Here is a 24,874-nt window from a genome sequence, read left to right on the forward strand (position 1 = left end):
GGTTACCATTAGTTATAAAACTAAGAAAATTAAGTTTAAGGAAGTTATCATGAGGAACTGTAGAAAATTTTTCCTTTAATAGGGTATTGCAGGTCAAGCTTGCACTACCCTTGAAGCTTTCTCTCTGCGGTTCGTTTCCTGAAAAGAGATCACTCGGAACAAACTCGTTAAATAACGCTTCATAACGTATATGTATAAAATAACTGGGAGACAGGACAACAGATTTTGATAGAAATTGCAATCTTACTCAGATCAGATGTTGCTTAGGGTTACAAAAGGCAGCTGCTTACCAACCAGGCTCACTTCTCAGGAATAAGCATTTTTTTTACAACTCCAGTCTGCCACATCTTCACATCAGTACATCATGCACGTTTGTAGATGAGGAGACATCAATGGCTCCAGTCTTATCAAAATATTACACTTTGTTCTTAGTTGAAGGACGCCGCTCTCATTCCATTCCCAAATCTTTGCCACATACATAATGAAGATTATAATTGTATATAGCCGGACCGATAATTAGATAAACTACTGAGGAAAACATCAGTTCTGGCATGCAACAGGCAGGTAATATTAAGGTGTAATGAACTCGCAAATAATCAATGATAATTATCCTAACATACAGTAAATCTACTGTCCATAATTCTTTTTTCCTGCATTACTTTAAAGGCACACTATGCAACATTTTTCAGTTAACTAATGTGTTCCATAACGTTATGGATGACTAAATGAGTCATTTCAGGTTGAACAAAGGTATTCTCGGCCGCCCTGGTGGTCTGTGGGGGAAATACTGCACTTGCAACTGCAGGAGCACCAACCCGCACCCACAGGCTCAGAAGTCTCGTGAGAGTCAGTCTTGCTTTACGGCGAGAACTGCTACACGCCCCCAGTTAAAAGCATGCTCGTTGCTAGCACAGTGGCGATATTTGTGCAGTTATGCTACGTTCACGCAGCAAAAGCAGCAAAATTGCGTCTGCTGCTTCCTTTTTGCTGCTTGTACCAGTTAGTTCTGACCCGCAGCTGAAGCAGCTTTGCTGCTCTGGCTGCGCGGTGCAAAAGTGTGTCTGAGGCGCATTGGGCGGAGCTTCACTATCCTTTCTCTGCCTTGCAGCTATATTTGCTGTGATCAGTGGGAATAAAGTAGTTTTAATATGTGTTTAAGTGAGAAAATACACCTGAAAACGTAATCAGTGCAGTCAGTTCATTCAGATTATTATCCTGCCTTCAATATTTTTTCTGTCGGAGCCGCTCAGACCCCCACATACCAGGGATGCGCCGACAGTATGGATCCCTTCATCAGCAGCGGTTCACCGCGGCAGCTGGTAGGTGTTTTTCATCTAAATAATCCAAACTGCATATTCTGCCGGCAGATTTCTGCATTTTAAGTTAATTTAGGCATCAATAAACTGTTTAAGAGAAGTGATCATCAGCGCTGTGTCTCTCTCCCTGCGTTAAACGCACCCGACGCGCTGCTTCAGCTGCTCAGATGTGCTGCGCGCCGCGGGACCTTTTGCTGCGCCTTGACGCGCGTCAACCATTGACTTTGCATGTAAACTCTCTGCTTCTGTCGCGCCAGCTACGTCCAGTGTGAACGCAGCATTAGTCATTCGCTGCTAAGCTCAAAACAACCGCGCCTGGCTTGACGGAGAAACCAGGAGAACAGCTGAGCATATTTACGACAGTGCACTTTTACTTTCGCCCTCTGGGGGGAGCCTCGCTGGAACATCAACACCGGTTGCATAGTATACCTTTAAGTTTTATACTTTAAGTAGTTTTAAAAATTTTCCTTTAACAATTTTACTGTCGTAACAAGGTTAAGTTGATCCTCTAAGTTCAACAAAAGTGTTTTTAAACAGTAGGCTTTATACTTCTGCTGGAGTAATAAACCTTAACACCCCTGGGTTTCATATCTACAGCGCATAAAATAAGTATTGAACAAGCCACCATTTTCCTCAGTAGATATATTTCTAGAGGTCCTATTGACATTTTCACTAGATGTTGGTAACATGCTTTCACACATACAAAGAGATCAAACCATAGAAGTCCAGAAATTAAGTAATGTTTAATAAAGTGAATATTGAATATGTGAAGAAAGGGAGGTGCAAAAAGGCATGAAAAACCAAGACACCACCTGAAATCTCTCAGTAATTAGAAAGCATCCTTCCTTTTGTCAGTGCAAATTAATATCAGCTGGTTCAGTCTCAAATGATGGCCTATAAAAAGATGGTAGCAGTTATTACTAACCATTATTTAAAGCGGCTCTTTGAAGTTGTTACACCCACACACACCTTTTTTTTTTTTTCTTTTCTGGAATCTGGGGTACGTACGATTATGGTTTTAATCTATGCTCTGGATTACCCATAATTCCAAGTGGTATTGTAAAAAAATTAAATACTCAAATCCATTGTTCTTTTAAGATGCTGATGAAGATTCTCAGTCATCCAGGACATACTGTAAAAGTTCAAAAAAATATCCACTGGACTTAGTTTCCAAGATTTGAAGACGTTTCACCACTTCTCCAGGAAGCTTTCTCAATTCAAATGTCTGGATCCGCAGTGAGTTTGAGTCTTATGTAAACAAAGCCTTGCATTGCCATTTGCATGTTTCCAAGCAATACAAGGCTTTGTCTATATAAGACTCAAACTCACTGTGGATCCAAACATTTGAATTGAGAAAGCTTCCTGGAGAGGTGGCAAATCGTCTTCAAATCTTGGAAACCAAGCCCAGTGGATATTTTTTGAACTTTTACGGAATTCTTTTAAGATCTTTATTACTGTTTGAAACATATTATAGAGTGTATTTTTTTTTTTTACCACCCCTTTAATGAACTATACACAGTTATTAACATAGTAATTAAAAGGACCACTGTCTGCTTTGCTATTGGTGTCGTGTTTAAACACCTTCATGTTGAAATCTGGCATGTGTTGCGGTATAAATAAGGTCTGGTCAGTCTACCTAGTATCAGTTGGGATAAGACGAATTTTTCGCACCATTACATCTGCAAAGAGACATCCTGTGCAGGGGGGCAACCAGGTGTCAGTGATGGGGCCCCTAAGGGGTTTGGGGCCCCTAAGCAACTGCAGTCTCTACTTTCCGATAGTTACGCCATTGAAACCATCTACTGCCTTGCTTTTTATTCGATGATGGCCTCACCCTGACCCCCTGGTAAATGCGGTCTAGAACCGCCTCTGTTTCCACCAAAGCGCGTGCTTTTCTCAGCGCTAAAATATACCATCATCATTCTTAAAGCCACAGCACGCAGACTTCACCTCAAACTCTTGGTGTTTTTAACTATTTTCCAAATTAAATCTTTCCTGCATCCTTCTGTTTATTTCCCCCGCCATGTCGCCCTTGGTTACCGTGTACACATCCTTCAAATCGTCACCGCCTCGTTTTGAAGCGGTAGGTGGAGGGTGTTTTTTTTTCCACCTGCGTCCCTTCTCCTCTCCCCGCCCTTCATCTCACCTCCCCTTCGGCGGCCCGTTTCCTCATCGTCACCGCTGAGGTCTACCTGCCGAACCTGTGCCACTGACCTACTTCACCCAAACATACAGCATGTCGGCGTTCTTCTAAATCCACTGCCGCATAAAATGAAGGGAAACGGTCGAGTGTTTTAACTTAAGCGCCGCCTTTGCCGGGTGGAAATGCAGGACAAAAGCGGTAAAGGAGCAGCCGTCGGAGGAGACGCAGCAGCCGCAGCGCAGGTAAAAACCCTGGTTTTTGTTTTTCTTTCTGTCTTTATTTATGGGTGCTCCAAAAACATACGCTTTTAAAACTAGAGCTGCTCTTATTGAAGCTTTTCCGCTTTAAATTTGGGCCCGGTACCTACGGCTAACCTCCCCGTCATCAGATGGAGCGGTCTAACCTGTCCGCCGACATTTCTGTGGGAGGTGATATCAGTCCTTAAGATGTACAGATGTGTTCACACAAACTGTTCCCGTGCCGTTCCAACACAGGAACAGCTGGTCGGCCTAGATACTTATCATTTGTTAAAAATAGACCTAAAATATAGACTTAATCATCTCGTTTACTTATTGAATTCATTTAAAGTTATTTTAAACTCCTAAATTAGCTGAAAAGAAAACTAGTTTGCATTATTTTCGCATCTAAATAATAGACCATTCTCATCTCCAGTTTAGGTGAACTCTAAATTTCTTTGTACAGACCAATTAGTTCCTCCAGAGTTCTTCCTCATTGTGTTTTTTCAACATTTCCTTTGGTAATTACACGCCTTTAACTTCCTATCCTTTTCCAGGTTTGTAATATATGCAAAACCTGTAAAGTAGGTCAAGGTAGATGTTACCTTTCAGACTCTAATATCAGCTGTAATCATAATAAAACTGAACTCAGCTCAGCTCTATTGGTTTTTGCTTCCTGCTTCCTGTTTGGACCTGTTCACTTCCTGTTTGGATTAACTGAGTGTGCAGCTGTTCAGAGGATCTCCATCTGAAGTTAAGTTATTTTCTCTGTGATATCTCTGTATCTAAGTAACTCTAACTGACTACTTTAAAACATAGCACCTTCTGCTGCACTTTTCTACTGAGCACTTGTCAGTTTCACACGGTTTTATTTCTGATAGCAAGAAGTAGCTAGCCTAGGCTAGCGCTAGCTTAGCATTGCTATGGCTTCTCTCTCTCCCTCCCTTGACTCTTTTCCAACTCTTCCTTCTTCCTCTCCTCTCTCCTGCTCTCTGTGTCAGATGTTCAGTTATTCCTCTGCCTCCTTTAGTGATAATGGGATGTGTAATAAGTGTAGTATTTTTGTAGCTTTGGAGGCGAGGGTGTCAGAGTTAGAATCCAGGCTTCAGGCTGTTGAACATCCAGGAGTTAAAGTAGGCCCCCCACGTAGCTGTCCTCCAAAAGTGCCTGAGCAGCCAGGCGATTGGGTAACTGTACGCAGAAAGCGTAGTCGTGGATCTCTGCCCACTGGTCACCACCAACCCGTTCACGTTTCTAACCCGTTTTCCCCACTCAGTGACACACCCACTGAGAAGCCCACTCTGGTGATTGGCAGCTCCATAGTCAGAAACGTGGCATTAGAGACACCAGGGACCATAGTCAAATGTTTGCCGGGGGCCAGAACGGGCGACATCAAATCCTACCTGAAACTACTGGCTAAGGATAAGGTTAAATACAGTAAGATTGTTATTCACGCTGGTGGTAATGACACCCGGTTACGCCGATCGGAGGTCACTAAAATTAGTGTTGCTTCGGTGTGTAAGTTTGCCAAAAAAATGTCGGACTCCGTAATTTTCTCTGGTCCCCTCCCTGATCTGACCAGTGATGACATGTTTAGCCGCATGTCGTCATTCAACCGCTGGTTGTCTAGGTGGTGCCCTGAAAACAACGTGGGCTACATTAATAATTGGCAATCCTTTTGGGGAAAGCCTGGTCTGATTCGGAGAGACGGCATCCATCCCACTTTGGATGGTGCAGCTCTTCTTTCTAGGAATCTGGCCACATTTATTAGTCCTCCAAAACCCTGACCACCCAGGGTGCAGACCAGGAAGCAGAGTTGTAGTTTAACACACATCTCTGCAGCTTCTCTACTGTTACCCACTCTTTACTCCATCCAGACAGTGTCTTGCCCACGACCAAAATCTAATAAATTAGCAAAGATTCCCAAAGGAGTAAATCATGATAATCTAATTAAAATCAAAATAACTCAAATTGGGGAAAAAGTTAAAACAATTAAATGCGGTCTGTTTAACATAAGATCGCTTTCCTCTAAAAGTCTACTAGTTAATGACTTGATTTGTGATAATCACATTGACTTGTTTTGCCTTACAGAAACCTGGCTGCAGCAAGAGGATTATGTGAGCATAAATGAGGCAACTCCTTCAAGCTATTTAAATTTTCACATCCCCAGAAGTTCTGGGCGAGGAGGAGGAGTAGCAACAATCTTCCAGTCTGACTTACTGATTACTCCCAAAACAGTTAATACCTACAACTCTTTTGAACATTTAACCCTTAATTTCCCTGATCCAAATTTCAAGGCAAGAAAACCTCTTCTTTTTGTAACTTTGTATCGTCCACCAGGTCCTTACTCTGAATTTTTAGATGAGTTTTCAGAGTTCCTTTCTGATTTGGTATTAAATACTGACAGGGTCATCATAGTGGGAGATTTTAACATCCATGCTGACATTGAAGGCGATAGCTTAAGAGCAGCCTTTAATGCTATCTTAGACACTATTGGCTTTGTTCAAAATGTGAATAGTCCCACGCATTCTCATCTTCATACTTTGGATCTTGTGCTGACATACGGCATAGAATGTGAAGAAATAACAGTATTTCCTCACAACCCTGTCCTCTCTGACCACTTTCTAATAACCTTCAGGATTACTTTAACAGAGTTCTCCTCCCCCAAAAGAAGGTTCAATTTTAGTAGATCTTTATCAGATAGTGCAGTTATAAATTTTAAAGAATCTGCTTCACTTTCTCTCTCCTCTGTGTCACTGAGCAGTGCTGCAGAGTGCAAAAGTTTAGCTTATTCCCCTTCACAGGTTGATGATTTTGTTGATGGGGTTGCTAGTTCTCTGCGTATTGCCTTAGACAACGCAGCTCCTTTGAAAATGAAAACCGTTAAAAATAGAAAGCTTGCTCCTTGGTTTAATGCAGAGCTGCGTACTTTGAAGCAAAATGCTAGGAAACTGGAGAGAAAATATCGCTCCACAGGCCTGCGAGAGTCCTTCCTAGTCTGGAAAAATGGTTTACTGCTGTATAAGAGGACCCTTTGTAAAGCAAGAGCAGCATACTTCTCCTCATTAATAGAGGAGAATAAGAATAATCCTAGATTTCTTTTTAATACAGTTGCCAAACTCACCCAGAGCCATAGCTCTGTTGAACCGTCCATTCCACCTGCTCTTAGCAGCAATGACTTTATGGGATTCTTTATAAATAAGATTGATCTTATTAAAAATAAGATCATAAGCACTCCTCTATCCGCGATTGTACCTGAGGTAGTCATGGAATCTGAACTGGGTTTAGACTGCTTTGATCCAGTTGAACTCTCTGAATTAGCAAAATTATTGTCTTCATCTAAGCCTTCAACTTGTATGTTAGATCCAGTTCCAACCAGGTTATTTAAGGAGGTATTCCCTTTGATCTCCTCCTCCATTTTAGATGTGATTAATCTATCTCTGTTACAGGGATATGTACCTAAAGCTTTTAAGGTTGCTGTAATTAAACCTCTGCTTAAGAAACCGTCTCTTGACCCAGATGACTTGGTCAATTATAGACCTATATCCAATCTTCCTTTCTTATCCAAAATTCTTGAGAAAGTAGTTGCCAAACAAGTTTGCGATCACTTCCACCATAATGAACTTTTTGAAGAGTTTCAGTCTGGCTTTAGAGCTCATCATAGCACTGAAACAGCTCTGGTGAAAGTCACTAATGATATTCTCATGGCCTCAGATAATGGACTTGTATCTGTGCTCGTCCTGTTGGATCTTAGTGCTGCATTTGATACAGTTGACCATAATATTCTTTTAGAAAGACTTGAATATTTTGTTGGAATTAAAGGAACAGCACTAGACTGGTTTAAATCTTATCTATCTGATCGAATTCAGTTTGTTCATGTTAATGATAGATCTTCAACACGCTCAAAGGTTACCTGTGGAGTACCACAGGGATCAGTGCTAGGACCAATTCTCTTTACTTTATACATGCTCCCAATTGGTAGAATTATTAGACAGCATGGGATTAATTTCCACTGTTATGCTGATGATACCCAGCTATATCTGTCTATAAATCCAGATGAAGCTAACCCATTACATAGATTACAGGCATGTCTTGAAGACATAAAAACCTGGATGACTCTTAACTTTCTGCTTCTGAATGCAGACAAAACAGAAGTTATAGTCTTTGGACCAGAGTCTCTGAAAAAGAAACTGATTAGCCAGTCACTTCATTTGGATGGGATTAAACTGATTTCAGATAATAAAGTAAAAAATCTTGGTGTTGTTTTTGATCAGGACCTGTCATTTAGGTCCCATATCAAGGAGGTTTCTAGAATTTCCTTCTTTCATCTGAGGAACATTGCAAAAATTAGAAATATCCTGTCCAGGGGTGATGCTGAGAAACTAGTCCATGCATTTGTTACTTCAAGGCTGGACTATTGTAATTCTTTACTATCAGGAAGTCCACAAACTGTAGTTAAAAGCCTTCAGCTGATCCAAAATGCTGCAGCCAGAGTTCTAATGAAAATTAAAAAGAGAGATCATATCTCGCCTATCCTGGCTTCTCTTCATTGGCTTCCTGTTAAATCAAGAATAGAATTTAAAATCCTCCTTCTCACATATAAAGCCTTAAATGGCCAAGCTCCATCTTATATCAGAGATCTGATTGTTCCTTATGTTCCTAACAGAGCACTTCGCTCTCAATCTGCAGGTTTACTAGTGGTTCCTAGAATTTCTAAAAGTAGAATGGGAGGCAGATCTTTTAGTTATCAGGCTCCTCTCCTGTGGAACCAACTACCAGTTTTAGTCCGTGAGGCAGACACCCTGTCTACTTTTAAGGCTAGGCTTAAAACTTTCCTTTTTGATAAAGCTTATAGTTAGAGTGGCTCAGGTTATCCTGAGCTATCTCTATAGTTATGCTGCTATAGGCTTAGACTTCTGGAGGACATAGGGACCCCCATTTCATCATTCTGCTTCATTCTCTCTCTGTTCTCCTATTCTGCAGAATCTGTTAGTTCAATCTCTAACCTTCTGCTCTCTCTGCTTTTCCTCAGAGTAGCTTTGCCTCGTCTGTTCCTGTTTGGCTGTGACGTCATCCTGGAAAGAAACATCAGCTGTGCTGCTTCTATCAACACCCTTGTTTATAGATGTTGGAGATCGGCCTGTTTTCCAGTGTGGTCCTGTTTCTCTGACCGTGACTGAGTGGATGTGCTTTCTTCGTCCTCTGGCATGGGAGCTGCCTTGGAGCTCGTCTGCCTGGCTGTGTGTTTCCTGGACGGGGCCGCCTTTTACAGCTGCTTTTTGTATCTCTGCTTCTGTCTCCTTGAACCCCAGTCGGCCTCGGCAGATGGCCGCTCACACTGAGCCTGGTTCTGCTGGAGGTTTCTTCCTGTTAAAAGGGAGTTTTTCCTCTCCACTGTCGCTACAAGCATGCTTAGTGTGGGGGATTGTATTTGAGTCAATGAGTCAATGCAATCAACTGGTTTTCCTTAGATAGAAAACTTTGTATCAATTTGATCTGGTTGAACTGTAAAGTGCCTTGAGATGACATGTGTTGTGAATTTGGCGCTATATAAATAAACTGAATTGAATTGAATTGAACTCATATAAGTAATTCTTCTTTAAACCCTGAACAAATAGTGTGACGGTGTATAAAGCAGAACCTCTGCTCTTATCACCATTCTAGTTCCTCCTTGTGACCCAGCACAAGTTCCTCCATGGTTCAGAGGTCGATTGCTTATTGGAAGAATTACATAGTACCTTATAATTCTATGCATTTTTAAGTTGTTCAGTTTAATCCAAATAATATTTGTAATACAAAGTGTACTTAAAGCTATTTTACCTGTTCATTGTAAAAGTATTCTCAAACATTTTGTTTGACATTTTTAGCATAATACTTAGTAGCTACATCAGCCCTGTTAGTGTTAGAAAAACAAACTTCCACATTTTGAGAGATGGTGGTGGCAGAATCATGCTGCGGGGAAGCAGTCTCTCTCTGTTCTGTTGATGGGAAGATGCTTGGAGATAAATAGAGGTAAAATCTTTTAAGCTAAGCCCCAAGAAATTGCAAATAAAATGAGTCTAGGGCAGAGGTTCATGTTCCAGCAAAACAAACCACTTTAAACCTGCAGCCAGAGATACAAAGCCAGGCTTAAGGGGATGCATATTCATGTGTTGAAGTGGTATCTGTATCAGGCATGTAGTACTTGTTCTTGTACAAACGACCTGATACTCTTAACCAAAACAACTTTGATGTTTGATGAAACTCTTGGCATCAAAACAATGAAGTTAACTTTAGCTGCAGCTTTCAATCAGAGCTCCCCGATGCAGAAAAGGGCCTTTCTACTGTATTTCAGCAGTCCTGGGTCTAATGTTTTTATCTGCTTAACCATTCAGAGAATATGAGCAAAACTATTTGCTAAGACAAAGCTTTTATTTTTTGCTCATATTCAGTGCTAGAGGTAGACTGGTACATCAGCAGGGCGATGTATTTGTCTGATATTAATGGGGGTTTTTTTTTATATCAGATTCAAGCACCTAAAACACTGTAAGACAAGGAAAGAAAGGCACAGAGTCAGAATTCTTTTTTACTCATGAGAAGAGTAGTAAGAGTCTGTACAGTTACAAACTCCAAACCACTCAGCCAGCCTCAAAACTCTCCTCACAATTTATTAGAATCAGGCATTCCCTAGCTACATATCTCAGAGCTGCACTAAGGGAGGAGGGAAAAGGCTACAGCTCTCAGACTCAGATAACATAAAAGTAACAATTAATTTCTGCTAGACATCGTGCTTCAGTCATGGTTGGGCTTAAGCAGGTGCTGTGTTGGACATCAGTTGTCAGAAGGTGCAATGCTGCCAATAAGTCAACCACAACTTCCTTAAAAGCAAGCTTACCGGTACAGATAAAAGGTGTTTATAATTGCATACACACAGCATACAGTTTTATGCATTATAACATTATACAGATACATTTCTGTACAATTACTCTAACATTTATATACGCTGATAGGTGTTGGCGTTTCCATCAGTGCATCCAGCAGCCATGCCCTGAGGTCATGTGAAGCGGATGCATTGCTGCTCGCTCAGTCTGCTACCAATTGTTAATTTTTTTTGTTTATTTTGTCAATAAATATTTCCAGTGTTTTTTTATCATGTAAATGGAGAAAGTGAAAGCAATGTCAGCCTAAACAACCATCTCGAAAACTAATCTGCACACATCAGGGATCGGTTAATTTGATTTTAAAATCTGTTTAGAATCAACATCTGCCTTGGGGAAAAAAAACTGTATCAGTCATTCTCTATTCGGTATCAGTTGTTTCAAGTATTTATAATCTGATTACTTGTGCTTGAACTCAGTTTAAAGGAATCTGGTATAGATTCATCCCTAATATGAGGCAAGATGTAAAAAAAAAAAAGGAATGTTGAGAAAACTTTCACCTTTTAGCCTGACTGAGCTTGAGCTGTTTTAACAAAAAGAATAGGAAATATTTCAGTCACCAGGTGTGGAAAGCTGTAGTTGACCTAGTTGCTCCTCTGGAAAAAGCCATCATAGGAGCTGGCCTTGCCACTAGCTACAAATTCTTTTTTTTCATACCATAGACGTATCACCTGTTGCTTATGTTCCTCGCCCAAACGAAGGCACTAAAACAACCTGTGAAGCTTTTCTTTATAAAATGTGCTCCAGCAAAGTTCTGCTGTTGGTTTCTTTATGTCATATCTGGGGAAGTGTTGGCCTAGTGGTTAGAGCAGTGGGCTTGTGCTCTGAGAAGGTTGCAAGTACCTGGTTCGATCCCCAAAGCCCCTGGGTTCCTGAGCAAGACTATTAACTCCCGATTGATCCCTGGGCGCAGCACACTGACAGCCCCTGCTTCCCAAGAGGATGGGTTAAATGCAGAGAATTCAGTTCGTTGCTCTGTACTCGTGACAGTGTAATGACAGTAAAAGCTGGGAAAAAAAAGTTTAAAGGGAGTTATTTCTTCCCACTGTTTGCTAGTTTTTGCTAAGCCTGATTTAATGACTGAACTAGGATGCTATATATATATAGTCAGCAGCTCAACAGGCCAATTAAATTGAGCTGCATGGAGCAGCGGCATCAACTTCTCTGTCGGAGCAACATACCCCGTCTGATAATGATGGTTTTATCTCCCATCATAAAATAACTTGGAGTGTTGTTGAAAATATTTAATGTTAATAAGAGATGTTTACAAGTTTTTAAGAAAATGGCTGCCTATCAATTAATCGTTAACCCATTAGATCAATCAATTTCAGTTTAATTCATTTAGTGATAACTTTCATTCCTAATAAACAGAATTTCACCCTAAATCGATCTAGAATGCCTTTTTTTTTATTGCATTTGAAACTAATTAGACTGATTTTTTAAGACTTATGTTTATAAATGCTTATCTTGTAAAGTGTGATTAGATAATATTTGTTGTGGCCTTCTGTAATCAAATTGAATTACTCTGCAATAGTTTATCATAGATCCAATAGATTACTTCTAACTGAGAAAGTTTGACATGTTTAAAGTGGTGAAATAATGTCTTAAATTATTACAATGGCCATATTTATGCATATTACTCAGCTTCCCATTGATTAACTCTTATTAACATTGAATAATTCCTTGTCTTATGATGCATTTCTACTAATGTCACCATGTTTGTCTTATTGTTCATTTCTTTTAGAACCCAGTACATTTGAATGGGCATAGCACTCCTTCAAATGGCTACAGCCAAGGAATTACACCGACCCCACAGCAGCCGTCGGATTCCAGCGCCCCTTTTCCTGGGCCCCCCCCAGCCGCGGTTGTTGAGAGGGATCAGTGGGGAGGGAAGTACGAGTTCCTGCTCTCCTGTATCGGTTACTGCGTGGGTCTGGGCAACGTGTGGAGGTTCCCTTACCTGTGTTACCGTAATGGAGGAGGTGAGTTACTATAAAGCATGTTGCATATCCTCCTTTTAACTCTGGTGATCTTTTTCATTTTATGATTCCTGCCTTTAATTTTATTATTTATTATACACCCTGATGAGACCAACTCATCAGGGTATGGGCTTTGCTCCCCTGCATGGCAAACTTAGTTTAGACATTTGTGGAGAAATAGAATAGAATAGAAAATCCCTTTATTGTTCCAATATGGGGAAATTCTGGTTTTAACAGCAGCAAGAAGATTATAGTAAAAATGGTCACAAAAATGTGGACCTTAGAAAAATGTGTAAGACTAACATAACAGTAAAGAGTTAAAGATAAACAATAAAACACTGTGCTGTAAAGTGTTTTAACAATATATATACTGTGCACCTTTAGAATAAATAACCAATATCCAGCTATGGACATTTTTACAGCTATGAAAACATCAGCAACATCAGAGATGTGCAAAATGGCAGCAGCATGTTATTTAACTGACTAACGTAGAAACTGTGCATAATCAGCATGGATGTAACAACTTATTGAGGTTGTTGGGAACAGTGGTGGTTATAAAGTCTTATAGCTGCTGGGAGGAAGGATCTGTGATAACGCTCCCTGGTGCCTTTAGGGTGCAGCAGTCTGTCACTGAAGGAGCTCTCCAGTTCTGAAACAGCTTCATGCATGGGGTGGGAAATATTATCCAACAGAGATGTTAATTTAGTTAGGATCCTTTTGTTTCCTCCTGCATTGAGTCCAGAGGGCGTCCAATCACAGAGCTGGCCTTCTTGATCAGCTTATCCAGCTGCTTTCTCTCAGCTACAGATAAGCCACTGCTTGAACAGACAGCTCCATAGAAGATGGCTGATGCCACAGCAGAGTCATAGAAGGTCTTTAGGAGCGCCCCCTGCTCTCCAAAAGATCTCTGTTTCCTCAGCAGGAAGAGTCTGCTCTGATACAGAGCTACAGAGATACAGTTGGGTGCTCAGCCTCATAGCTTCAACTGTGTTTTCCCTCAATAACACACAGGAAATAAGGTCCCTTTTTCTATGCCAGCAATATACTCATCTGAGATAAAACATTTTGAGGCCTGACTGACTGTAAGGCTTTCTATGAAGCTAACTCTTAAACTGCATGGTCTTATCATTAAAACCTAATCGAAAAATATTTTTCTCTGATCCTTACAGGAGTGTTTCTCATCCCCTACTTCATTATGCTCTTTGTGACGGGAGTACCTCTCTTTCTCATGGAGCTGAGTTTAGGCCAGTATGGCTCAGCTGGCCCAATCATGGTGTGGAAATGCTGCCCTCTGCTTAAAGGTAATCACCTCCTCCATTATAGTTTTTATTAGACACCCTTTGGGTAATCATTTGTCTAAACTTAATGTCCTCAAGCTCATTGCTGAGCCGTTGAACTGTGGTTCCCACTGTAAAAAGCACCGTAAAGCCCCTGAATTAATTTCTAAGAAAGCTCCATGTTTGTTTTGTGTCACCAATTGCGTCAACCCAACAGCAAACACATACTCACATAGTATAAACAATGCTGTTAATCATCTGAGCTTGTGATGTGTCTTTTAATTTAAAATAGGTGGGTTGAGTATCCTAAATGTGTACTCAAATAAGAAAAACAGCAGTGCAACATTTTCTTTTTTCTTAAGTAAAGGTAGGGAATAGTCACGTTAAGAATTTATTCAAGTAAGGGTTAAAAAGTACCAAGTGTTGGATCATAAGGGCTTGACTAACATTTAGAAATTATGCAAGAAGACAGACTTTATGCGCAAGTTCTGGTATTTTAAAGCCTTTGACACATAAATATAACAAATTAATAACATGATTATGAATTTTCTTTTTAAATTAGAACAGGGTAAAGACTTTCCACTGATAATATTTACAGTAATGATTACTCAGCTGATCTCCAAATAGCTGAAGATACTCTGAGTGGGCGGAGCAACCAGAAATTTCACTTAAGTAAGATTAATGATACTTAAAAAGAATATTATTCGAGTAAAAGTAAGAAGTGCAGCGTAGTAAAACGACTAAATGTGATTTTTTTTTTTTTTTTAAACGCTACTCAATTAAATCTAACTAGTTACTTCCCTCTTCTGCATTAGGGGAACAATTTCTATAGCATCAAGAAGGAGGATATTATGCGGCATATCAATGAATTACTAAGGTGTACATAAGAATCTGGTTTACTCTCATTTATAGTACAATTTTCAGGGTTTTAATAGGATGCTAGTGTAGCTGAAAAGGATAAAAAAAAATAAAAAGTCAAAAAGTATTTGTTCACAGTATTTGTATTTATTCATTACATCGTGGTGTGCAAAACCCGACCATTGAGGTAAATCTTTTAAAGTGCAAAATGCCACAAAGCGTAACATGTGATGACTTAAGTGTTCAAAAACATATAATTTAACAGGTAGCATGCATAATAAGAAAAGCTGACGCTTGCAGCCTCGCAGCAGTTATTTTGGTATCCAGGGGCGACGAAACTTCATGAAAAAAAGCACTCATTGATGAGGTACCTCCTGCACTTTTATTACTTTAATGTTAATTCGTACTTGCAAGCTATTCAAGTGCAGCTTTCCATTGACTGCTTACGTCCAAGTCGCCTCGACAAAGTGTGCAGAAGCTATGGAATGAGTCTTGACTACTTTTCGTTATAAATTCACGCTCTTTTGTCCATTGAGAGATAAACAGGGTCTTGTGTTTTGGCACGATGCTAACTTTCTGTCAATGAATAACTAAGTATCACTCTGAGTCTTGTTTACTTTTTAACCAATGACAAGCAGATATTTATCTGATACGGCACCACTCTTAGCCAGTCATCTGTTAGACCAGATAGTCAAAAATTTTTTTATATTCTATGATTGGATATTGTGCTGCAGCCCAGCAAGAATGGAAATAAATCTGCTCTTCCAGCCTTGTACCTCATAAAGTAGGATAAATACTCATCCAGCTGTGCAATGAAAATCCGGACTGTTCACCCAAAGCCCGTCATCTGTCACCCTACTCTGCATATAAACTGAAAAAAAAAACTTAAAAAAAATAGATATTTCTTTAGATAAGTGTGTTTGCCCCTTAATTTAAGCAGATAAATAAGATAATCTGACATTGGAATTAGTATTTTTCCACTTACATCTTGATAATTTTATCTGCGCTTGAAACAAGATAAGTTTTCTTAATTTAAATGTACGTTTTATTTCATTGGCAAACTGCCTTTTTTATCCACTTAAAACGAGGGAAAATACACTCCTTAAAAATGAATTTAATTTCTTTTTTTGCAGTGTATCACGGGTAAACCAACCATCAAAAATAGATATTCGCAATAGAAATCAATGAATGCAATTTTTCTTTTAAGGCCAAAGCTCACATCAAGTATTTTGTCTATAAACGATCCTCGAAATGTGCTGCTGATTTTTTTATTTTTTTATTTTTTGGGAATATTAAATTAGATATTGTTTTTCCTCCACTTCTGTGACAAAAGAGATACAATGATAACAAACTTTACTAGCCTGGGTGCCATTCCGAACTTAGTCCCGCCTACAAAGTTTGAGGTCGGGGAAGTTCGGTCTGGCTCTGCTCCATAGTAGCGCGAGTATTATCGCCCACTGCCAGGCGATCCAATCAAATTGTCAGGGCGGGCTTTATACGATGATGGACAGATGACCAACAGTAACGTAATCAACCACGTGACCAATGCGCGCTTGGGTGACAACAATGGCTGCCGCCGGAGAGTTGAGGTGTGTAGATTCTGCTATTAGGTCTGTTCTAGAAGATATCGACAGCAAATTAATTTTAAAAGAGGAACAGAGAAACGCGATCAAGTCTCATCTTCTTATTATAGGCGTGCAACTGCACGCTTTGATTTTTGTGGACAACAACTATGCCTCGCTTAACATACGTCACGCACTCCGTTGCTCTTATTGGTTGTTGGTCTATCCAATTGAGTGCAGAGGCATTTTTTTTCCTGGTTCGTTCGAAACACGCCCCATAATCACAGCTCTATGGAGCAGTATCAGACTCATATTCTGACTAGAATTGAGTCGGACTACGTCAGGCTAAAACTTTACACTAGTCTCAATTGAAACAAAATATAAAAATTTGTTGGGAAATCAAACAAAAGGTTAAAAACGGATGGCAAATGGAAGGAGGCCGGATGGATGCACCTCACATGATGTAAAGGCATGGCTGTAGGATACACTAATGAATAGGTGAATGCATGCATGCATTGGCTTATGCAGATACAAGAAAAGAACTCCTGCAAGTTTCATCCCAAAGTATCAGCCTGCCTCTAATCTTCTGTAATGGTTGAATAAATGTGCACATCCTGAAGCTAGTTTGTCATTGAGGAACCTTTTTGTTCAAATATAGCATCAGGCTTTTTTAACAGCACATCTCAGTTAAGCAAGTCAAACAGGATTTTCGTACATGTTGTTCTTTTCCATCCATTAGAAAAAGCTACTGTCTGAAAATATGCTGCAAAAGATCAAAATGCTCTTGTTGTAAAAAGTTTAGTTTAGAAACACAACACAAGGAAGGCAGTCAATGTGAAAAGATGAAAAAATAGGAGTGAAACTGGTCAGATGGGCTACCGTGAAGCAGGAGGCGATGCAGAAAATGCTTCAGGAATTTCTAGCCGGTCATGGTTTTGCACTTCATGACAAAAAAACAGCAACTGTCTCTATGCTTTTTATATCTGGGATAAGAAGCTGTGCTATAACAGAGAACTTCTTTGTTAGAGTACAAAGAAACCGTCCACACACCTGCTTGAAATCTTCCAAAGCCTTGTAGAAGACACGTTTCTTGTTTTATGAACCTTAAGTAGAACATATCGATCACAATCCCACAAGGTGTTTGGTCTTTAATGTTCAGTGGTTTGCAAGAAAATTTAATATGTTTTTTTTCACCACCAGTGTGTCCAAAAAGAAGACCAGTTTTTTTAAAGAAACATCTAGGAACATCTATGAGGATGCAATGTACAAGGCTATGTTTCTTTTATTCTGATGTGTTTGGGGAAACTTGAATAAGCTAGAATTGACTTGTAATTGATATGTTTAGATGTAGGATCCAGGTAAAATTTTACAAAAGTAAAATAAAATTTAATATAATGCTGCTTTAACTATGTTTTTTTTGTAACGTTTTATGCACACTCTTGCAGATAATCTCTTTTCTGTTTTCTTCTTTTAAAGATTTATTTGTTTTTAATTGAGCTGTTCTGGATAAAAATCAGATCTCTTTGGTTTAAAATGATTCATCATAGTCTGTTTTTTTTACACTACAGAAACATTACGTTTTAATAAAGGTGTGTATGCACTCTGAGAGAATGTGTTGGTAGTTCTAGCCTTACTCACCAAAAAATAAATACTTAAATTGCCGATAATGAAAATAAGAAAACCTGCTAAACTGACTTTTATCGACAAAGCAGATCTAGTTTAGAATCCAGGAAATGTTCCTGTTTCTCACTAACTTTAGTTTGCCACCTTAGCAAACACATCATATTGCTAATGCTAATGTTGAGCACCTCACTGCTCTGCTGGTATTAAAGTTAAATATATACATTTAATCGGAAATAAAAAAAGCATGAGCTTTTTATAAAAATGTTTCAAACATAAGTATTTATCATAAAGGTAACTGAATTGTTCAAGCTATGCAAGGCAATCAATGCCCAAATCATGTTAGGCTGTTTCTGTCCTTGGCTGCACCATGTCTTACCTTATCATCATTTTACTAACAAGTATAATTTGCAGACAACCAACGTTTAGAAATAAACTGTGCATCTTTCTGCTGTTTTTCTAAACATACTCATGTATCATGTCTGTGTCCAACTTCTGCCCTTGCATGTGTATGCTCATGGTGCATTAAAAGACAGCTTGGAAATGGAAGTTGCTTCACCTTAATAACGGGTTTAAGTGTTATAACGGTGAAACAGGAGCCATATTTTCCCACATTTCATTTAAAAAATCCAACAAAAAAGCATGGCTTGCTTAAAAACAATAGACTACGTGATTGGTCAACAACATGTGCTCATTGATGTGTGTTGCCTTTCAGGCTGCCCACCAACATGGCAGGTATATTGACAGTCTCACCCAATCACAAAAGTTACCTGCATTTGGAGGGTTGGCAGGTTCCAAAAAAATGCCCTGGACATTTTACATGCAATGCATCAAATTGATTTTAAATAATAGTGTACTATTGGTTTGTCATATGATCCTTACACCACCGTGTCTTTTTATGCAGGCATTGGAATCGGGATGCTGTGTGTGTCCACGTTGGTGTGCCTCTACTATAATGTGATCATAGCGTGGACATTTTACTACCTGGGCAGCTCTTTCCAGAGCCCCCTGCCCTGGTCGTGTGATGCCCTGAGCAACGCTCTGATCTGCGGTAATGGCACCGTTGGCAATAGCTCCATGGAAGGACGGCACAGCCCAACAGAAATTTTCTGGAAGTGAGTGTTTTGTTTGCATCAATGTTGATACTCGTCAGTGTAAATGTTATTTCACCTTTCAATATAACTAAACCTAAATGTAAAGGAAGCCACATATTCTCTAAGAAAACTTAATAACATTCACAATTCTGCCCCAAAATGTTAGCAGAAATATTGGGTGTGATACTATTGGCTAATGGAGGATTTGAAAAGTCTGATCAAAAAGAACACAGAAATCTGTTGAAATCAAAGTTATTATTATTATTTTTTTTATTATTGTGATATTTTGCTTCTGCATTAAATCAAAATTGAAATTTGTTCAAAGTTTTTTTTTAAACATAAGTGCTGATATTTTAAAGGATGCTGTACAGATAGATTTGTTTATGGGAATATGAATTTGATCCATATCCTCTTTATTAACTATGATTGGAAGTACTAAATATTATTTCCATTAATATTTCAGAGCAGGATGTTTTTTTTTGTTTTGTCTATAATACATCTCAGTGCTGATGCCACAATCCTCTCATTATGTCATCAGTAAAGAATGAGGTTCCTTGTATTCTTTATTTTAAAGCTCATAAATCTATTCTGCTCGTTTGCAGTGAGAAAGTTCTGGGTGTCGTGAACAGTGAGGGCCTTCATGACCCGGGCCCTGTGCGTTGGCCCCTGGCTCTGTGCCTCTTGGCTGCCTGGATCATCATCTTCCTCTGTATGCTGAAAGGCATCCGCAGCTCTGGGAAGGTGAGCTGCTGCTGTGTTTTACTCCATATTAAATTAAAAAAAACACTACTTATCCATCAAACCTACTGTGCTCCTCCTGCCGCCACATTGTCTCAGTCTAATGTATTTCTGTGTTCCTTAGGTGGTCTATGTAACAGCTACCTTCCCATACTTTGTCCTCATTGTTTTGATAATCCGAGGTGCCACACTGGAGGGTTCTCTTCAGGGCGTCGCTTTCTACCTCACACCAGACTGGAGCCGTTTAGCTAACGCACAGGTACGCCAGAGCATCCGTCCCTGCTTTCTGTCAACATTCTTAAATTTTGTGACATAACAAGACCTGCACCTATAAATTATTTTATTAATCAATTAATCTATCCGTTTCTTTTTAAAATAAACCAGTATTCTAAATGTTTTTCTGTGTTTATTTTTATGGGCTTTTTTTGTATATATTTTACACAACAGGAACTGATTTGTCTGGTTTACTTTAATTGGCAGTAGTTTATTTGTTTATTACTATAACTTTGTACTGGGTGTGCTTCGGTGTAGCAGTGGTTAGTGGAAACGACCCATGTTCGGTGGCCGATCTGGGTTCAAATCCAACGTGTAGTCCTTTGTAGCATGCCTCTCTTTCTCTCTCATACTCCCTTTCCCGTCAGCCTATTGTTTAAAAAAAGGAGCCACTAGAGCCGTAAAAAAAAAAAACTTTGTACTTGACTTTACAGTCATGGTTTGGTTAACAAAAAGACCCTTCAGTCTTACACCCCTTACCTATTGTCTTGGCCTTTTATATCGTGTATTCTCTGGTGTTTTTAAACTGTATTGTGAAGCACTTTGTGGTTTTGGTCTGTTAATGTGCTATACATAAAGCCTATAAATAATCTTTGGACATCTAGAAACTCAAATTCATGTTTTTTGGGAGTTTTTTTTCAGTCTTTTATTGTCATTATATCTTGTTTTTTTTTTTTTTTTGCAAAATGCCGTAGTTCAAAATTTTACTTTTCACTTTGCGATCACGACTCATAAGGTTGGGAGAAGATCAAATATGTAAAAAATTCAGTCGGCCATCGTAAGGTCTTCATGGGTTAATCCAGCTGTGAAGCAAAGCTACGAGCCGATTTACCAGAACCTCGCTCTGCGCAGATTGACGAGAACCTTCTTCTTCCAGATTGACGAGTCTGACCAGCGCCATCTCTCGGCACTGAGTCCGACGTGTGGTTTTTGGACATGCAGAGCGTAGGGCTGCACATTGTGAGAACATACATTGTGAGCTGTGAACTTTTAAACCCTGAGGTTTCACTATAAAGTTTGAGCTGTAGCTGAGTACAATAATTGAAAATATCATGTATACCCGGCTTAACCCCGCCTCCCTGCACAGTGCCTGCGTCATTTTTGTAATTTGTCGCCGCCACATAAAATCCCTTGAGTTCCAACAATGCACCTTTTCATAGTGCATTGTGGGAAATTTCGAGTCCACTACTTTTTCATCCACTAGATGTTCGGACAATCATCTAAAATGGTGTAACCACTATATAGTGATTAGGGCGAATGTTCAGACACAGCCTTACTGTTAGCAGAACTGCTAACTAGCTTTTTGGCACTACAGAACCAGAGCAGGAGAATGTGAGTGCGCCACCTACTGGCCAAGAGGAGATACACTTTTATCAATCATGTCGTCAATATATTAAACGCAGCAGTGAGACAAGCAGATCCTGAAAAAAACACTCTACTTGAAGCAGCTGTGTCAAACTGCACAATCTACTTCACAACTTCTCTCTGCATGAGCCAACCTCTGGGCTGAGAGACTTTAAAATAAAACTTGTATTTAATTTCTCCATAATCTAAACCCAGTTTTTCCTTAAACATTACAGGTGTGGAACGATGCCGCCTCTCAGATCTTCTACTCTTTAGGCATAGGGGTTGGAGGGCTGCTTTCTATGGCGTCTTACAATAAGTTCGACAACAACGTCATCAGGTAGGGCTGCTGCACCATTGTGTCTCATACAGTCAAGTCTGAAGATGATGTTCAGATGAAAATTTTCTCTGATTTCAGGGACACCATCGTTATCACAGTTGGAAACTGCAGCACCAGCTTCTTTGCAGGATTTGCTATATTCTCCATCCTGGGTCACATGGCGTGGAGGAAGGGAGTGCCTGTTGGAAAGGTGGCAGACACAGGTAGCTTCCAGGCTTCTCTCTGTCCGCATCTTTTGGGTTGCAGCCAGTAAAGGCCGTCAGTAGAAATCCTAAAAATGATCCTTTGTTGTCTTCAGGTCCTGGACTGGCTTTTGTTGCTTATCCAGAAGCGCTCGCTCTCCTACCAGGCTCTGTTTTTTGGTCTATCATGTTCTTCCTCATGCTATTCATGCTTGGGGTCGATACTCTGGTAAGACGAATTAGACAAAAACCCCATTTACACTACCCTTTTGAAACTGTGTCAAAATCAGTCCGAGCACGGTAACCGAGGTAACTGCTGAGTGTAAATGACATGCACAACTGAACTGGACCGGGTCAGACACAACCGAACCGTGCTAAACTGGTCCTAGTTCATCAGTAGGGCTCGGCGCGGTTCAGTTCTGGCTCGGTTCTCAGATAACTAAGAGCACATGAGCAGACAGCATCATCTCCTTACATTCAGCCTCCGTAATCAGGAAATTTCAGACATTCATAAAAGTACTAACTTCCCTACCGTGCCACACGATTTCCACTAGGGTTGGGCGATAAGACAATGCATATTGTACAGGCGATAGAAAAGTGTCTATCGTGCTTATTCTATTCTATTGTTTCTATAATTTCTAACACCATTTAATCTCATATTCAAGCAAATATTTCTTGAGGAAGACTATCAGGAACGTATTAGTGTAGTCATGTAGCCTAGGGATGGAACGGTTTATGAAAACCATCTGAACCGTTCGGTTCGACTGTCTCGGTTCGGTTCGCGTGTGTTGCGTTCGGTTCATGCGCTGCTCCTTTTTCTCATAGGCGAAGTGATTACACTCCAGAGCAGAAGGTGGGGGTACTGCGACCAAAGCCAACCACCAGTAGTAAGCAAGGAGAAGAAGCGAAGCAGCGTAGCAGAAAAAAAATCAGTTGTTGTGGAGAATTGTGTGGGTATGGCGAGTGGGAAAGAACAGGAGTTGGAAGACGCGCCAGCAGCACTTTATAGGTCTGCTGTATGGGACCGCTTTGCATTTAGAGTGACCTACGATGACGCCGGAAAGAAAGTTGTGGATAAAAGTGCAACAGTGTGCAAGCATTGTGCAACACGTTATGTTTATGCTAACAGCAACACGACCAACATGTCATGCTAACCCCGAAATCCCACATACTCCGTCAGCGCTCCGCTCCAGACCGGCTGCTCAAAGCAAAGCCTACAGCCCGTAAACGAAACCGTGAACCGAACCATGGATTTTGTGAACCGTTCCACCCCTAATGTAGCCTCAACAAAGCTTATATAAGTTATAAACAAGATTTATATTTTTTTTACTCTACAAAAGAGCACTGTCTTGTGGTTTTACAAGATGATGCTGCTTCACAGCTTTTGACTCACACGCGGGTTTGAGACAAACCCGCGTGTGAGTCAAACAGTGACAGCTACGCAGGCAGCCCAAGATGAAGCACTTTTACCAAAAAGAGGGGGTACATCTGTGATTTGGTTACATTTGGATTTAAAAAAAGCCAACATGGAGTAGACAACGCTCGTTTGCAATGCTCAAGACTGTTCCCTCATCCAACGGCAAAACACATTAAACCTCTTCTATCACCAAAAGACGAACCATGAAAAAGAATACAAAAGGATCCAAAAGTGCAAGGTAAAGCAAGATGTGGGAAACAGTGGGAAGAGGTTGCAAAAACAAAAACCACATCCAGCTGAAGATAACAGAGTCGTTGGCACACTTCACCCAGTATGAGAAAACTTCTCCGTGCCATAAACAAATCACAGCTGCCATCGCGCATTACATGGTAACGGCATCATTCCCGTCTATGAAGCTGAGACGGAGAGATTCAGAGACCGTGTCAAAGTCCTTGACCCGAGGTACTTTATGCCCAGTCACATCGGTTTTCAGAGGGTAGAGTAAATGGGGTAAAAAACTGCAGGAATATGATGAATCTGTTGATCAGTGGTTGACACACACAGTCCCCACCCCCCACCCCCCCTTGTCTCCTCACAGTTTGGCAACATGGAGGGCATCACCACAGCCGTATTGGATGAGTTCCCCAACCTCAGAAGGAACACCTTCCATAAGGCCTTGTTTTTGGGCACGCTGTGTTTTGTCTTCTACCTGATGGGCCTCCTGCTGGTGACGGATGTGAGTCTGTTTGGGAATAACGTGAATTTGTTTCCATCTGTACAGTGCCTTGCACAGGGAAGCACTCATGCAACACACAAGTGGATTTTACACAGGGATTTTATTATACAAAAACTAAAAAAATGGTCATTATAAAGTATGTAGAGAATGTTGAAAATAGGTTATACACAAAATCTTAAAAGTGTGACATGCCTTTGTTTTTTATCTTAATTCATTGTAAGGGAATATTGGTGGATACACTTCCTCCCTTCCTGTTTTAGGTCTATATATTATAGCAACAATGACACATAATCGCTACTTTAAAAAGTGGCAGCGGCAGCATTATGCTGTGGGCCAGCTTTTTTTTTGCAGTGGGAGGAGAGTTTTACATCTTGACAGGACAGCCTCCCTTAACAAACAGTCAAAACTACAATGCAATGGTTTGAATTAAAACATATCTGGTTAGAATGGCCTAGTCAAAGTCCATGCCAAAAGTAATACTGACAGTTTGTCAGAGATGGAAAGAGTACAAAGATAATATACTTAAATGAAACTACAGTTACTCTGATGTTTTTTTTCCCAATGTAGATGTTATTGACCAAAGTAAAATAATAATCAAATAAAAGTAAAAAAAATACGTAATTAAAATTTTTTTTTCTGTCAAAGTTTTCTTTTTGTGTGCTGAAGAAATTCACTCTCGAGCTTTTTTTTTTTACAAAAACCACATATTGGTCTGAAACAGTTTTTAACTTAAAGGACTTTTGTTATAAATGAAAATATTACTGAAACATAAAGCAGCTCAACAAATGAAATCATCAGTATTTTGTAGGTGTTAGGCATGATTATGATGCAGATCATCCTCA

At 39.9% G+C, this 24,874-nt stretch overlaps 1 protein-coding gene across 2 annotated transcripts in view; it reads left to right on the forward strand.

Annotated features, from left to right (window-relative positions):
* The first annotated feature begins 3,427 nt into the window (after positions 1-3,427).
* The window catches only part of slc6a7 (solute carrier family 6 member 7), a 29,014-nt gene continuing 7,567 nt past the window's right edge, over positions 3,428-24,874 (forward strand). The window contains exons 1-10 of one of the 2 annotated variants that reach the window (XM_038294574.1): positions 3,428-3,701; positions 12,357-12,594; positions 13,761-13,892; positions 18,813-19,023; positions 19,605-19,743; positions 19,865-19,999; positions 21,594-21,697; positions 21,776-21,900; positions 21,996-22,108; positions 23,895-24,032. In XM_038294574.1, coding sequence (XP_038150502.1) covers positions 3,642-3,701; positions 12,357-12,594; positions 13,761-13,892; positions 18,813-19,023; positions 19,605-19,743; positions 19,865-19,999; positions 21,594-21,697; positions 21,776-21,900; positions 21,996-22,108; positions 23,895-24,032 — 1,395 coding nt within the window. In that variant the 5' untranslated portion in view covers positions 3,428-3,641. The remainder of the gene's footprint in view (positions 3,702-12,356; positions 12,595-13,760; positions 13,893-18,812; positions 19,024-19,604; positions 19,744-19,864; positions 20,000-21,593; positions 21,698-21,775; positions 21,901-21,995; positions 22,109-23,894; positions 24,033-24,874) is intronic. The other variant, XM_038294573.1, reaches the window with a different exon arrangement.

Source organism: Cyprinodon tularosa, unplaced genomic scaffold (assembly GCF_016077235.1).
Source record: "Cyprinodon tularosa strain WSP-4 unplaced genomic scaffold, ASM1607723v1 ctg341, whole genome shotgun sequence".
NCBI lineage: Eukaryota > Metazoa > Chordata > Actinopteri > Cyprinodontiformes > Cyprinodontidae > Cyprinodon > Cyprinodon tularosa.